The sequence below is a fragment of the Protopterus annectens genome, chromosome 2.part1 (assembly GCF_019279795.1).
Source record: "Protopterus annectens isolate FY-2018-M chromosome 2.part1, PAN1.0, whole genome shotgun sequence".
NCBI classification, from domain to species: Eukaryota; Metazoa; Chordata; order Ceratodontiformes; family Protopteridae; genus Protopterus; species Protopterus annectens.
In genome coordinates, this window is record NC_056729.1 from 1,829,448,097 (window position 1) to 1,829,462,560 (window position 14,464).

The 14,464-nt window shown below is 43.6% G+C and overlaps 1 protein-coding gene across 1 annotated transcript in view; it reads right to left on the bottom strand.

The window, feature by feature from the left end:
* LOC122795046 (RING finger protein 145-like) overlaps positions 1-14,464 on the bottom strand; it is a 689,797-nt gene that overhangs the window by 249,600 nt on the left and 425,733 nt on the right. The window contains exon 7 of the mRNA XM_044063623.1: positions 11,498-11,645. Coding sequence (XP_043919558.1) covers positions 11,498-11,645 — 148 coding nt within the window. The remainder of the gene's footprint in view (positions 1-11,497; positions 11,646-14,464) is intronic.

A 14,464-nucleotide genomic window follows, 5' to 3' on the forward strand; every position in this document is an offset into this window, starting at 1 on the left:
ATCCGTTGTAATGTTTAGCCAGGCATTTGGGTATAAAGCCAAGCGACCCCCAACCGCCTCCAGAGAAGGACAGCCGGGCTTCCTTTCAGGAATGCAGATAGGGCTTACCAGAGAACTGCTCCCTATCACCCTGATTTTGCGGACCCCCTCTGCCGTTAGGACGGCGTCTTCCATTTCTACCCCCTCCTCTGTCCCTAGAGGGGGTATCCGTAGGTGTGTTCTGGAAAGCTACTTGGGGTTTTCGGAACCACATTTTTCCACTTCGTTGCCCTTTGGGGTACGGTCTAGCTGGAGTAGAAAAATGGACTCCTACAGCAGACAGAGTCTTTCCTTCTTGTTCACACCTAGTAAGCGTCTCCTTAACTTTAGGCCTGAACAAGGGTTGGGAGGGTGGCCTAATGGTTAAGGTGTTTGCCTTACAAACACAAGGTGTGCGGTTCAAGTCTCACAAGGGATAATTGGCTAGGCTTAAAATGGCTCGCAAGAGCAGTTAGCTTAGTACTAATCTATGAACCTATGAACCTATGAAGGCGGAACCATCGAATGGGGTACTGACGAAGGAAGATTTGAAGGCTTCCACAAAGGCGCATCCAGGACAGTCTCCGAAGAGCTATCTCTGAGCCTGCCGCCCTACTCGATCCATCGGCGGCATAAGAAAGGAGCCGCATAAATGAGTTGACTATAGAATTGAGGGTGTTGAGTTGTGCAGTCACTTTCTCAGAAACTGTATCAGCTGTGTTACCCTGTAGAGCATCTCTCAGCTCTTTAAGGAGATCTCGTTGAAGGCAGGTAAAATGGGTCAGGTAGTTGAGCGATCTCATGGAAAATGCCGCAGAACTAAATATGCATTTCCCATACCTGTCCATCGTCCTAGAATCCCTATTAGGACGATGGACAGAAGAGGAGGTTTCCGAAATCTCTTTCTTGGTGGCAGCCGCCACCACCATGGCATCAACTGGGACTCCCTTGGTAAGAAAGGCCTTGTCAGCAGGGGAAGTAATGAACTTGTTGGCCCTCCAAGGGACCGGTTCCACTGAATCAGGGGACTCCCACGCCCTTTGAGCAACCAGATCCATTAGTTCATCGAAGTGGGGAGTAACCCAGGAGGTGGATGGTTGAGACTCAAAGGCCTTCAAGAGTACCGACTCATCCTCAGTAGTGGCAAGGGACTGCCAATCACCCCTCTGCCTTAAGATCTCCAATATGTCTGAAATGAGACATCCTCTGAGGGGGATCGTGGGAACCCTTCTGATTCCTCCAAGTTGGTATCCGATGTCAGGGATTCCTGTGGGGAATCTAAGTGCCTCCTCTTGCACAGTCTCTTCCTGAGTACTTCATCGGTGGGAGCGTCCGGTGAAGTCCCTGTAGAGGAGGGGCCGCCCAATGGGGATACCTGAGGCTCTGGGTCTCGACGCTTGGTAGGGACCTGTGGGGAAGAGACAGAACGAGGCCCTTTAGGGGGAGGGGAAGAAAGATCCGAGGAGGTAGTGGTCTTAGAAGACATGACCTTCCTCATAGCATCGAAGGCACCAGTATCCCGGTTTGAGAAGTCTGTCGGCTCCAAAGAGGCCGGCAGCCCTCCCTGAGGTGAGACCCCGCGCTCCAATCCAGAGGACGGAGCCAAAGCCACTTGTACCGAAGCCCCGAGGGGAAGGGTCAGAACCAAAGTATCGGTCCGACTCTCCTCCCCGGATCCAGCGAGGGAGTGTCGGCTCTGAAACTCCCCGGTCGGAACAGAGGAGATCAAGTTCGACAGAGCCGAGGGAGGTGGATCAAACCTCGGCTCCGAGGGTTCTACCAACATCGGTTCTGTCTGCCCTGGGCTCAGAGAGTTCAACCGGCTTCGGAGGAGGAGGAGAAAAAGTAGGGCTGGAATTTCAGGCTTCGAAGCAGAAAGCATTTTGACCAGGGCCGGGTTCTCTAGCAATCTCTTAACCACGCGGTCCAGGTCCACATCAGATAGCCTCGAAGAATGGGTTGAGGGATGGGTCGAAGGAGCCAAACACGGCACCGATTGAAGAATAGGAAACTGAGGAGTCTCCAACACTGGAACCACAACTGGGCTCCGAGGTAAAGGATCGATACATGGCTCCAAGGGCTGTGGAGCCGATGATCGAACCATACCAGAGGAGCTCGGAGCCGAGGACTTGGGCTCCGAGGACCCCCTGGACGACTTCGACCCCTTCGAAGCCTTGGAAGAAAGATCAGTCTTGTCCAGAGCAGTCTGAAAATCAGGCTTCAGGTGTCCCCTATCCACCAGCTTCCTGCGCCTTTCCAAAAAAACTCTGGCGCTAAAGGAGTGACAGATAGAGCACACTTCCTGCAAATGAACAGAACCCAAACAGTACACACAGGTGGAGTGGCTGTCCATAACAGACATTTTTTGACCACACTCACACCTTTTGAAGCCAGACTTTTGCTTCTCAGACATTTTTTAAAGAGAGGAAATATATTTATATAACTATATATGCAAACATATATATACAGTTCAGATCCCTGAACTCAAACTTTAGAAAAAGTTATTCAGTATTTTTATATATATAACCTTCTACAGAAGTAGCTAAATTTTAACTAATCTACTAATCTAACTAATCCTAAGTAATTCCTAAGAAACAACACACACAAAGGAGCTGACAGAGCCCTGTCACGCCCAAAAAACTAAGAAAGGCCTAAACAAATAGCCGATAAGAAAAACACTCCAAGAATTCTAATTACATTCTAAATTCAACTAAATTCTATTTCTCTTTTAAATACTAAACACTAGCTAATACTCTAATAGAAAATATTTTAGAAAAATATCACTAAATATAGAAAAAAACAGCACTGGTCCGAGCTTGCTCCGACGAGTCTGTAGATCCGTTGCAGCGGCAAACTAGATCTGGGGGTTTACAGTAGAGCATCATGGGAAATACACTAGGTCTCGAGCTTCTCTGAGAGTTTGAGCTTGAAAAGCGGCCGACTCGGAGCCGAGGGATTGGCTCCGAACCCATGTGTAAGAACAAAACGGCAAGATAGAACAACTTCACATTAACATTTTTACTTTTGGTGGGTGAAATGGAGCTTATGTTGGATCCTGGCAGGGGCAAGCATTGGAGTGAAGTAGATAATGCTTTAGTTCATTTTTAAAGTGTAGGGAGTGGGTGATGGAATGTATGCATAAAGGGAGTTTGCTCCAAGCAAGGGCAAAAGAGAGTTTGTATAGTAGTTTTCCCACAATTTTCTTGGGATGGTAGATTTCAAGTAGCTGCTGGTTAGACGTGCTGAGGGTTCTAGATGGTATATAGGTAGAGAAAAAGGATGACAGATGGGCAGGATAAAGGTTTGTAATGAATGCGATGCAGCATTTGAAACTGAGACAGCTGGAGTTGTTGGGGAGCTCGAGCCACTGCAGAGAGTTTAGAGCAATGTAGTGATGATCCTTGTATGGAGTGTTTGTGACAAATTTTACAATTTTGTGGTAAGTTTGTTGGAGTTTGTTCAGGGTTGTGGTTTGAATGTTGGTGAGTACTAGGGCAGCATATAGGAGGGAGGGCAGGAGGAATGCTTGTGCTAGTGTGAGTCTGGCATTAGGGGTTAGAAATTTTCTGTTACGATAAAGTAACCCCAGTTTTTGGTGAGTTTTTTTATATATTGGAGTATGTGCGAGTTGAATTTGAATTTATCACACTGGAGTGTGTGCAGGTTGAATTTGAGTTTATCACACTGGAGTATTTGCAGGCTGAATTCGAGTTAATCATCTATGACGACCTCAAGGAGTTTTGTGTGGATATCGGGTTTGATAACTCTGTTGTTAGAAGACTTGATAGCAAATGTGGACTTATGGTTAGTAAGAGATCGGGGCAGGAAGAGTAGAAGTTTGGTCTTTTAGGGGTTAAGAATAAGCAGATCATAAGATAGTCATTTTTCGATAGACAGAAAGGCTTGTTGGGTTAGGGTATGGAGTTTGGAGACATTATTTGAGATAGAGATGAGTGTAGAGTCATCAGCATATTGGATGAGAGAAGACTGATTGCAAGATGAGTAGAGATCATTGAAGATATTGAATAGGAGGGGAGCCAAGATGGAACCTTGGGCTACTCCAGTTGGGATAGGATGGAAAGGTTAAAAGAATGAGAGCCATTTGATGGACTGTTGTCTGCAGGATAGGCAGCTACTGAACCAAGCCAGGGAGGAAGACGATAGGTTAAGTTTAGCAAGTTTAGATGGCAACAGAGTATGAGAGACTGCATCAAAAGCTTTGGAAAGGTCAGGGAAAAGGCAGGATACAAGTTTGTTGTTGAGGGCTTCGGCAATGGTATGGGTAAAGGACAGGAAGGCAGTGGTTGTGCTACGGTTGGGACAGAAGCCATGCTGAGTGGAAGTGATTAAGAAGTTGAGAGTGAATGCATTTTCAAGTTTCTTTGAGAGGGGGGATAGAATGGCAATGAGTCGATAGTTGCCAGGGTCAGTGGAGTTTCCACCTTTGTGAAGAGGAATAGTGAAGAAAAATTTCCATAGGATAGGCACTGTAAATTCTTGAATAGATCTATTGATTAGTATGGATATTGGATAGGCAATAGATTCAGCAGCCAGTTTGAGGAAGGTAGGAGGTAGATTGTCAGTAGAGGGACAGCAGGGTTTGAGCTTAAGAAGAAGAGATCTGATGTAGGAGGTAGGAACAGGGTAAAAGGTGAAGGTAGTATGGTTTGTAGGGTTGGGAAGGGTAGGTATGGCAGTATTGATACCATTTGAGGGTATGAGCTTATGGATGGTGTCAGTGAAGTGATTGAGGAGGGTAGTCGTTTCCAGTGAGGACATGTTTGGGTAAGGGGAGGGGTTTGCAGGACAAGCAGGAGAAAGGATGTTGTTTAGAGTAGTCCAAAACTTTTGAGGGGTGGTTTGCTTTTGAACTGGGTGGTGTTACAGTAGGACTTTTTGTCATTTGTAGTTTGTTTTTTAACACTGTTCCTAAGTGGTGTGGTATCACTGTGAAAGCACTTACAATTTGTACAATAAACCAGGATTTATTTTATGATATTTGTGTTCTTCTTGCCATACGTTTCCACCTTGGTTTTGTTCAAGGTTCCTAAGTTGTCTATATTTCAGTAGGAGGGGTGGTTGTTTAGTTTGAGTCCAGGCTTTACAGTCTATCTCTTTCTTACATTAGGGACCTTGTTTCTTTGGAGACCCATGGGGCATGGACTGATTTTATTCCAACCTTCCTAGAGGGAGCAAGGTAGTTTAAAGTATTCAGGAAGATGTTGTTGAACATGCTTACAGCATCACTGAGAGGGACCAGTCAATGCTGACATCTCCCAAGATAAGGGTTTTGTAAGGTACAGTGTCTGAAAACCAAAACAGAAAGCTCTCTAGGATGGGTAGATTGTTTCCTGGAGGAAGACAGATGGAGGAGAGCAAATTTCTTATGAGGATTAAGGTGGCAGTTGAGGATGATAGATTCAGGCTATTTGGGAGTAGAGGATGGCTGCGCCACCCCCTTTTTTGGGAGTCTGTCAGAGTACAAGATATTATAGCTAGGAGGGAGTATTTCACTCTTTGTGATTATTTGGTTTGAGCCATGTTGCAGATAAAGAAAGAATGTGATGAGTAGAATGAGCTATCCGGGTATGTAGCTCAGTGACTATCTGGTAGGCTTTGAATGTTTAGAAAGAATACAGTTAGATGTTTAGATAGGGATGAATTATGTGCATAAGGGAGGGATTGCTGGGATGTGTGAAGTGAGGGGAGGGTGGATGTGAGGACAAGGAGAGGGGCCTGGGTTTGGGTTGATGTCATCAGAGCAGAGAAGAATTTGTGTGAAATGGGACAGAGCTGTGCTGGGTATATGTGCTTTAGGTGGCTTAGGTTTACTTGTGAGTAGGTCTAAGAATTTGAAGTATATGGAGTTTATGGAGCATGACAGTGGAGAAATTGAATAGATTTGGTGAGATAAATGAGGAAGTTGTTTGAGAGGTATTTATGTATGTGGTAGGAGAGCATGTAAGTGGGTTGGAAAGGAGGGAATGATAAGAGGTTAGAGCAGAGAGAAGGAAGAGGAATAGGGAAGGAATGAGGAGGTGTTTCATGTTGTAGTGTGTGCAGAGTGGTAGGAGAGTGGCTTGAAAGTCAAATGTTGATATGTGATGTAGGGAAGAGTGAATAGGTGATAGGCTGGGAGGGATTTGTGACAGGAAGTGTTTGGTTGTTGGATGATGTGGCAGGAAGGGGATGGACAGTTGGCTATAGAGGCAACTTAATGGAGGTGGGTGGGAATGGGGGTAGGGGGCGAAGTGAGCCCGAGCACAGCGACAACGAACAGAGTGGGGCTATACCCAGGAAGAGAAGCCTCAGTAAACAATCAGAAAAATGGGTAGGTTTGTCAGAAAATGTATGCAGGAGAGGCGAGGGGGTAGTAACAGCTCAGAGACCAATTGACTGAAATTAGGTCTGCAGAAGTGGGAAAGCAAAGGTATACAACTATAGTAACTGGCTGAACTACCTGAAGAGCTGCCACAATCTCCCTAATGCTACAAGCATGCTCACTAATGCCTTTTCAGTATCACTGAGAGAGCAAGTAGCACACAAATACATAATGCATGGACAACCATACGTCTAAGGGTTCTACTCCCACACTAGCTGCTTGGGGTTCTGTTCCAATATAGACTCTGCAATGTAACACCCTGCCATCCTTATGTCTGTGGGTTCTACTCTCACCCCAGTTGCTTGGAGTCATTTTCCAATAGTGACACTGGAAGTGCAGCACTGTGCAATCCGTGCATCCACGGATTCCATTCCCAAATCAGCTGCTTGGAGTAATTTTCGTAGCACTGTGCCATCCTTGTATCTAAGGATTCTACCACCACAGCAGCTGCCTGGGGTACTACTGACACTGTAATGAAATACAATACAATCCTTATGATCTGACATTAAACCAGTCTCCCACCTGCATAGGTTGGCATCAGTTTAGGTGGATGTTAATGACCCCCATGGTACTCAGAGTGCCCTGGACAGATTATCCCTACTTAGTACAAGTGCTACCTTGGGATTACTCTGAAAACAAGCTGGAAATGAGTGAGACTAACATGGTCAAAAACAGCAGCATTTTCCTCAAATATGGAGAAAAATACGTAAGGCTTTACTAACTTTTGCATGTTTTTTTTTTTTTTTTTTTTACTAATCCATGCCTTAACAAAAATGCCTTCAAAGTATTTAATCTGTAAATCAATACCCATTTCATTCCTTACTATATCATAGATAATGTACTGGCTTCCTGCAGACAAATTACTTTTTATTTATTTATTTATTTATTTATTTTACATTTGTTGACCGGGCTAGTCTAGCTGGATATATGTCCATTTTCAGTAGAGGCCCGGGGAGAAAAGCTCCAAAGTATTAATACATAGTTTGATAGAGAGTAACAATAAAAGTAGTAACAGATTGATAGAGTAACAATAAAAGTAGTAACAGATTGATAGAGAGTAACAATAAAAGTAGTAACAGATTGATAGAGAGTAACAATAAAAGTAGTAACAGATATAATGCTGAAAGCAATTTTTTTTTTGAAATGTGCAGATTTCCTTTTAAGTATTCAAAAATTACATAGTACGTGATGTGCATAACACAATATTCCTTAAACACATATGAAATATACAAAACCAAAAAGTATGTGATGTGCATAACACAATACTCTACAATATAATATAATCTAAAAACATTAATGTATGAGAAGAAGATTAAGTGTGAAAGGAGGAGAAAGAGATAGGAAAGGTATAAGGAGGAAAGTTAGGGAAGGAGGAATGGAAGGTATCAGAGATAGTATAGCTTAAATATAAGGATTTGATCATTTTAATAGAGGTACTAAAGAGTTACTCTTATGAAAGAGAGAGAGAGAGACTGTTGTGAAAGTGAGGGAGAGACATCAGGGATAAGTTGTCTGTGGGTCTTTTATTTCATATCTTAGTGTTAAGCTGAGGTGCTGAAAGTCCCCTACTGAGTTACTGGATGTAGTTGGGAAAAAGGGGAAGGCAGGAAGACAGGAAAAGAAGAGCAAGGTTAGCCTGTGTAAGTGCAGGGGCATAACCATTTTTTATTGGATGTAGTTGGGAGAAAGGGGATGGTAGGAAGACAGGAAAAGAAGAGCAAGGTTAGTCTGTGTAAGTGCAGGGGCATAACCATTTTTTATTGGATGTAGTTGGGAGAAAGGGGATGGGAAGACAGGAAAAGAAGAGCAAGATTAGTATGTGTAAGTGCAGGGGCATAACCATTTTTTATTGGATGTAGTTGGGAGAAAGGGGATGGTGGGAAGACAGGAAAAGAAGAGCAAGGTTAGTCTGTGTAAGTGCAGGGGCATAACCATTTTTGAGATACTTTTTGAGATTCTTCTTAAAAATAGGGAGAGAAGTTAGAGATGAGATGTCTGAGGGTAATTTATTCCATAGTTTTCCCACTGAGTTGGAGAACATGCAGTCTCCTGCAGCGTTATTGGGTATAGTAGTATTGATCAAAAGTTTGTTAGAAGAGCGCAGATGTTTCCGGTTATGATAAGGGGTAATAAGGCTAGAGAGTATTGGATTTTAGTGGGTTGGTACAAGGTTTTGTGGGCTATTATAAGTTGTAGTTCAAGCTGATTAAGGCAGTGATGGGTTCTAAAAGGGGATCCGGTAGCAAATCTAGCAATGTTATTGTAGGATATAACTCGTTTATTGAGTTTTTTTTTTTTTTGAGAGATTGGCATAAATAGGGCATGCATAGAGTAAAGTAGAAATAAGATGAGTTCTGGCTAGTGTAATTCTAGTATCTGGAGTAAGAAAGGGTTTGATTCTGTACAGGGTTCCTACTTTTTTTGTTCACAGATTTTATAGTAGAGTTAATGTGATTGTCAAAATTAAGATTATTCTCTATTGTAATTCCTAATAATTTTGTGGTGGTGTCAGGAGAGATACTAGTATTGTTATTGGAAGTAACAGCGAAATGTAGGGGGATGTGCTTTCGTGTTGGTGAGAAGAGGTTGAGGAGTAGGCAGCGTTGAAAGAACCATTGTTCTACTGTGTTGAAAACTCTTTGGGTAAGAGACTGAAGTTCAGTTTGAGAGGTAGCTGCACAGATTATAGTGGAGTCATCTGCATATTGAATACAGGTAGTATAGGGGATTAGCTGACTGAAGGTCGTTAATAAAGATGGAAAATAGAAGTGGACCTAAGATAGAGCCTTGTGGTACTCCTAGAGAGATAGGAAGGTGGTCAGATAGCGAGTTTTTCCAGAGTACTGCTTGTTGTCGGTTTTCAAGGTAAGATTTAAACCAAGCTATGCTGGGAGGATCAAGTGAGAGAGAATTCAGAATATGCAAAAGTAGTTGGTGATTCACCATGTCAGAGGCTTTGGATAAGTCGATGAAGAGTGCAGATGAAAGGCTGGTTTTGTTGCGGTTAGAGTTGATGGTATTTGTGAATGAGAGCAATGCAGTGGTGGTACTGTGGGAAGGTAATTACATTTTAAGTGATGGTTTGTCAAAATTTAATGCCCTCCAAACTCTATACAACCATGCCAATGGCTACAGAGAGGCTGCTGTACATACCAGAAGCAAGTCCAGAATTAGCCCCACAAAAAAAACACCCTAGTGACATGGCAAAAAAATCAGGAAGATTTGTTCCCATAAAAATAAAAACTGTCAAAGTAATTATGCAACTGAGAGGACTTATCAGGTCATGCAAAGACATCTTTGAGGTTAAGATGGCCTCCCAGGTAAAAGACAACCATAAGGCCTTCTACAGCTATGTCAAAATCCTGAAGGGCACATGGTTAATGGTGCCACATTCACAGAGCCTGGCGATATAGTGAACCTGCTAGCAGATAAATTCACTTCCAACTCCCCCCTTATCCCTAACCACCCCCCAAAAATACCCTCAAGCATAAGGTCTCCAACTATAACTAGGGAGCATGTACTGGTGTACTTACTAAGCCAAGAACATGGCTTCAATGGGCCCTGATAACATACCAGGATGCCTCCTGCACAGTCTACAATACGACTAATCAGGACCCCTAGTGTCATTTTTACCTATATTATTAAAACAGGTTTTGTGCCTGAAGACTGTAGGACTGTGACGGTCATCCCTCTTCATAAGGAAGGGTCTTCAACAGATCCTGGTATCTAAGACCTGTTAGCCTGACTAAACTTCTACCGTGGCTTTGCAAATAAGACATCATGTAAATTAAGATCACATAACAGATCTCCAGACACTGGATCCATCCCAGTCTGGTTTTATCAAAGAAAGGTCACACTTACTGACTCTAGTGGACTTCTTTAAAAAGGTCACCAAGGCAAGGGCTGAGGGGAAAATGGTGCAAATCGCCTACCTAGACCTGGCTAAAGCTTTTGATACAATACCCGAGTTGGGCACTACAACAAAATTACAGAACTATGTATAAACCCCCCTTGTAACACCCTGGATAGTTAGCTGCCTCACTTGACAAGACCCAGTAGGTTAGAATCAGTGAGGCCACCTCTACAAGGAGTCCAGTCACCAGTGGAGTCCCTCAGGGCTCTGTTCTAGGCCCACTCCTCTTTGGCATCTATTTCTTGGATGTCAAAACCACTGTTAAAGGCCTCTGGCTAACCATGTCTACAGATGATTGCAAACTAGGAGCAGTAATTGAATTCCCTAGACCAGAACACCCTTGAGGAAGGGCTAACACAGACAAACTCTTGGTTCCCAAGCCATGGCTTAAAACTCAATACCAAGAAATGCATTATAGTAACCTAGCCTTCGACTAACGTGCCCAAGATAGTAAGAAAATCCTTTTATGTTGCTGAACTTATAAGCAAACTGCTTGGAATCTAGGTCCAAAGCAGTCCTCATACTAGTGCACTTGGCCCTCATCAGGCCATCATAGAGTATAATGCCCCCTTGGGTATCTACCTGACCACACACATGCGGCAACTGTAAAGTCTACAAATGTTTCTTATAAAAAGAATACAGTGAGTAAATACAATGTCCTACGCTGACCAACTCAAAGCCCTCTCTCTCTACTCCGTATCACACAGGCTTCTGAGAGGTGATCTTTGCCTGGCATCAGAGGCATCCCTGGACCCAGTTTTGTTTTGCAGATCAAACAGCATCAAAACTACTAGATCAAGACAAATTCTGCTTGTGATGAACCGAAAATGCTAGAGAGACCGATGTTTCAGACAATTTCCATCCATGTAAAGCAGACTTCCTCTCTATCCCTATTTACGCACAACTTGGATCAATGGATGGGTAATCAGAAATTCATTCTGGTTTGGCACCTATGTCTCTGACTGACATATGCAAGTCAGTGAATCACCCCTACATAAATCAAATTTGTGGGTCACATTTGGGTTGTACAGCTAGGCTTAGGAAGGCCCTAGTGTATACCTATGAACCTCTGTACATGAAGTATGAATCTCATTTCTTCTCATCCCATTCACAAGACTCACAATATTCATATCCCTATCCACAGGAAGAGAGTGGACAGCATTCTGAGTAAAACAAAATTATACCTGAAGGGATGTCAACATGCAGCTGGAGAGTAGTATTAGCAGCCAAAAGTCCAGATGGAAAAGTCTGGCAATTGTGTATGCCATTAAACAAGGGAAAATAAGCAGAAAAATGCACATGCTGATCCCACGGACATGCTTCCAGAAAGACCTAGGAAAAAAGAACAGCAGTAAGAGAAATGCACTCTGACAATCAAGACAGACAACTCTGGGAGGCCTTAAATGTGCTTCCCCTGAATCATAAAGTACAGTTTTGTACCTACCATAAATGTAGATGTTCGAAGATCCACATTGCTGCAGTCATAACCTGTGGGTAGTCCGCTGTCCTCGGTCGGCCCGAATACAAAAGTATTAGGCTGGCGTCGGTCATGGGCGCTCAGATCTGACGTCAGTGCGTCCCGGTATTAAAGCGCACGACCGACGTCATATCCTCAGTCTTTTCTTGCCCCAGATGTCAGAAGGCCCAAAAAGAAAGGCCACAGCCTAAAACAGAAAAAACCTCCAAAACCCATGTACAAACAAAATCTACAACCTAAACAAACAAACACTCCAAACTACAGAGGGGAAGGAGGGAGGGTAAATTGGACTGCAGCAATGTGGATCTTCGAACATCTACATTTATGGTAGGTACAAAACTGTACTATGTTCTTCATCTCACATTGCTGCAGTCATAACCTGTGGGTAGAATCCCAAAGCAAAAGTGAAGGGAGGTTGGCCAAATCATAAAGCATTGAGGGCTGCTAATAAGCCCTGCAAGACTGCTGTGGCAAACCCAGCCCTAGATTTGGAATAAAGAGGGAGATGGCAATGTTTAGAAAAAGTGTGCACTGAACTCCAAGTAGCTGCTTCCAAAATATCTTTGGTAGCTACTCCCCACAGGAAAGCAGTAGAAGTGGCAGTAGCCCTAGTGGAATGAGGTCTGATTCCAGCCGGAATCTCCTTACCATGATGAGAATAACAAAAGGCAATACAATGACCAATCCACTTAGAAATAGTTTGTTTAGAAATAGGTTTCCCTGAGAGCTCAAAGCAAAAGAAACAAATAACTGTTGAGACTGTCTGAAACTTTTAGTCCTGCTCAAATAATAACGCAACTGCCTGTGAATATCCAAAGTGTGCAAAATTTTCTCCCCTTTATTTTGGGGATCAGCATAAAAAGTAGGCAAATGAATAGATTGGTTCAGGGCCACATTTGAAACCACTTTAGGCATAAAAGTAGGGTTAGTACGCAGAGACACCCTATCCTTATGAAAAATCAAGAAGGGTTCAACTGCCATGAGAGCCTGTAATTCAGATACCCTTCTAGCAGACGTAATGGCCAACAAAAAAGCAGTCTTCCAAGACAAAAACTTTAACTCAGACATAGCTGCAGGTTCAAAAGGAGGTAAAGTAAGTTTTTCCAACACAAAATTGAGATCCCAGGAAGGAGTAGGAGCTCTACGTGGGGGTCTTATGTTCTTTGCCCCTCTAAGGAATTGCTTAAACAAAGGATGAGAGAATAATGGTGGGTCACAGTCATAGTGAGCAGAAATTGCTGCAGCATGAACTTTTACAGAGGAGAAAGACAAACCTTTGTCTAATAATTCTGTAAGATATTGAAGAGAAACACTCAAATTAGGCCTGGAAACATCAAAACTCCTTGCTGTGCTCCAAATAAAAAATCTCCTCCATTTATCAGCATAAACTTTCCTTGTACTAGGCCTTCTGGCCTCCAAAATAACATCCAAAACTTGTTGTGGAAGCTGCGACCCTCCAGGCTCTAGAACAGAATACGCCAGGCTGTTAGATGCAGGGACTGAATCTTGACATTGAGGAAATGATTGCCCTCCTGAGACAAAAGGTGCGGAATTGAAGGCAAAGGCCATGGAGGCTCCCGTACTAAACTCCTCAGCAGAGGGTACCAGTGCTGTCGAGGCCAATCTGGAGCTATTAGAATCATGGAGGGCTTGTCTTGTCTGACCTTCAAGAGCACCTTGGGAAGGAGAGGCAGAGGAGGAAAGGCATAAACGTGAAGATTGCTCCAACTGAATGACAGAGCATCCACTTTCCAAGCTGTGGGATGAAACATCTTTGTGCAAAACTTTGGCAACTGGAAATTCAGTGGAGAAGCGAACAGATCTATGTCTGGAGTCCCCCATATCACTGTCAACTGTCGAAATACATGAGGATCCAACTTCCACTCGTGGGGACCAACCATCTGTCTGCTCAAAACATCTGCTAAGGAGTTCTGTGCTCCTGGCAGAAACCTTGCCTGAAGAGTGAGGTGCATACTGAGAGCAGTCTCCCACAGAATCATAGCTTGTCTGCAAAGAGGGTACGAATGGGTTCCCCCTTGCTTGTTGATGTACCACATGACAGTTGTGTTGTCTGTTTGAATCAACACTTGTCCCGGGTGAAGTAGATCCTTGAAAGCCATCAATGCAAATTGGACTGCTAACATCTCCTTCAAGTTGATATGTAAATGTAGAAGTCTGGCAGGCCACATGTCTTGAACCCACTTTCCATTGAGGTGTGCTCCCCAAGCCTTGTCCGAGGCATCTGTCGTTAAGATCTGACTCGCCTCTGGTCGGGTCACAGAGAGTCCCTTGTTTAGGTGACATTCCTGAGCCCACCACAAAAATTCCTTTTGAATGCAAGGTATTATTTGAATGACAGTGTCCAGATCGTGGCAGTGTTGTGTCCATACATTTTTGAGATACCATTGTAGCTTCCTCATATGCAGTTTGGCATTGGGAAGCACCAGAATACAAGATGCCATGAACCCCAAGGCTTGAAGGACTGTCCTTGCAGTCAGCCTGGACCGTAGAGACAATTGCTGGAAGTAAAGAGTAAGGTTTCTTTGCTTGTCCGGGGTCAAAAAAGCCATCTGGGAAGCTGTATTCAGTCTCACACCCAGAAAGCACATTTCCTGAGAGGGTACTAGACTGGACTTTGTTTCGTTCACAGAATACCCTAGGCACCTTAACACTG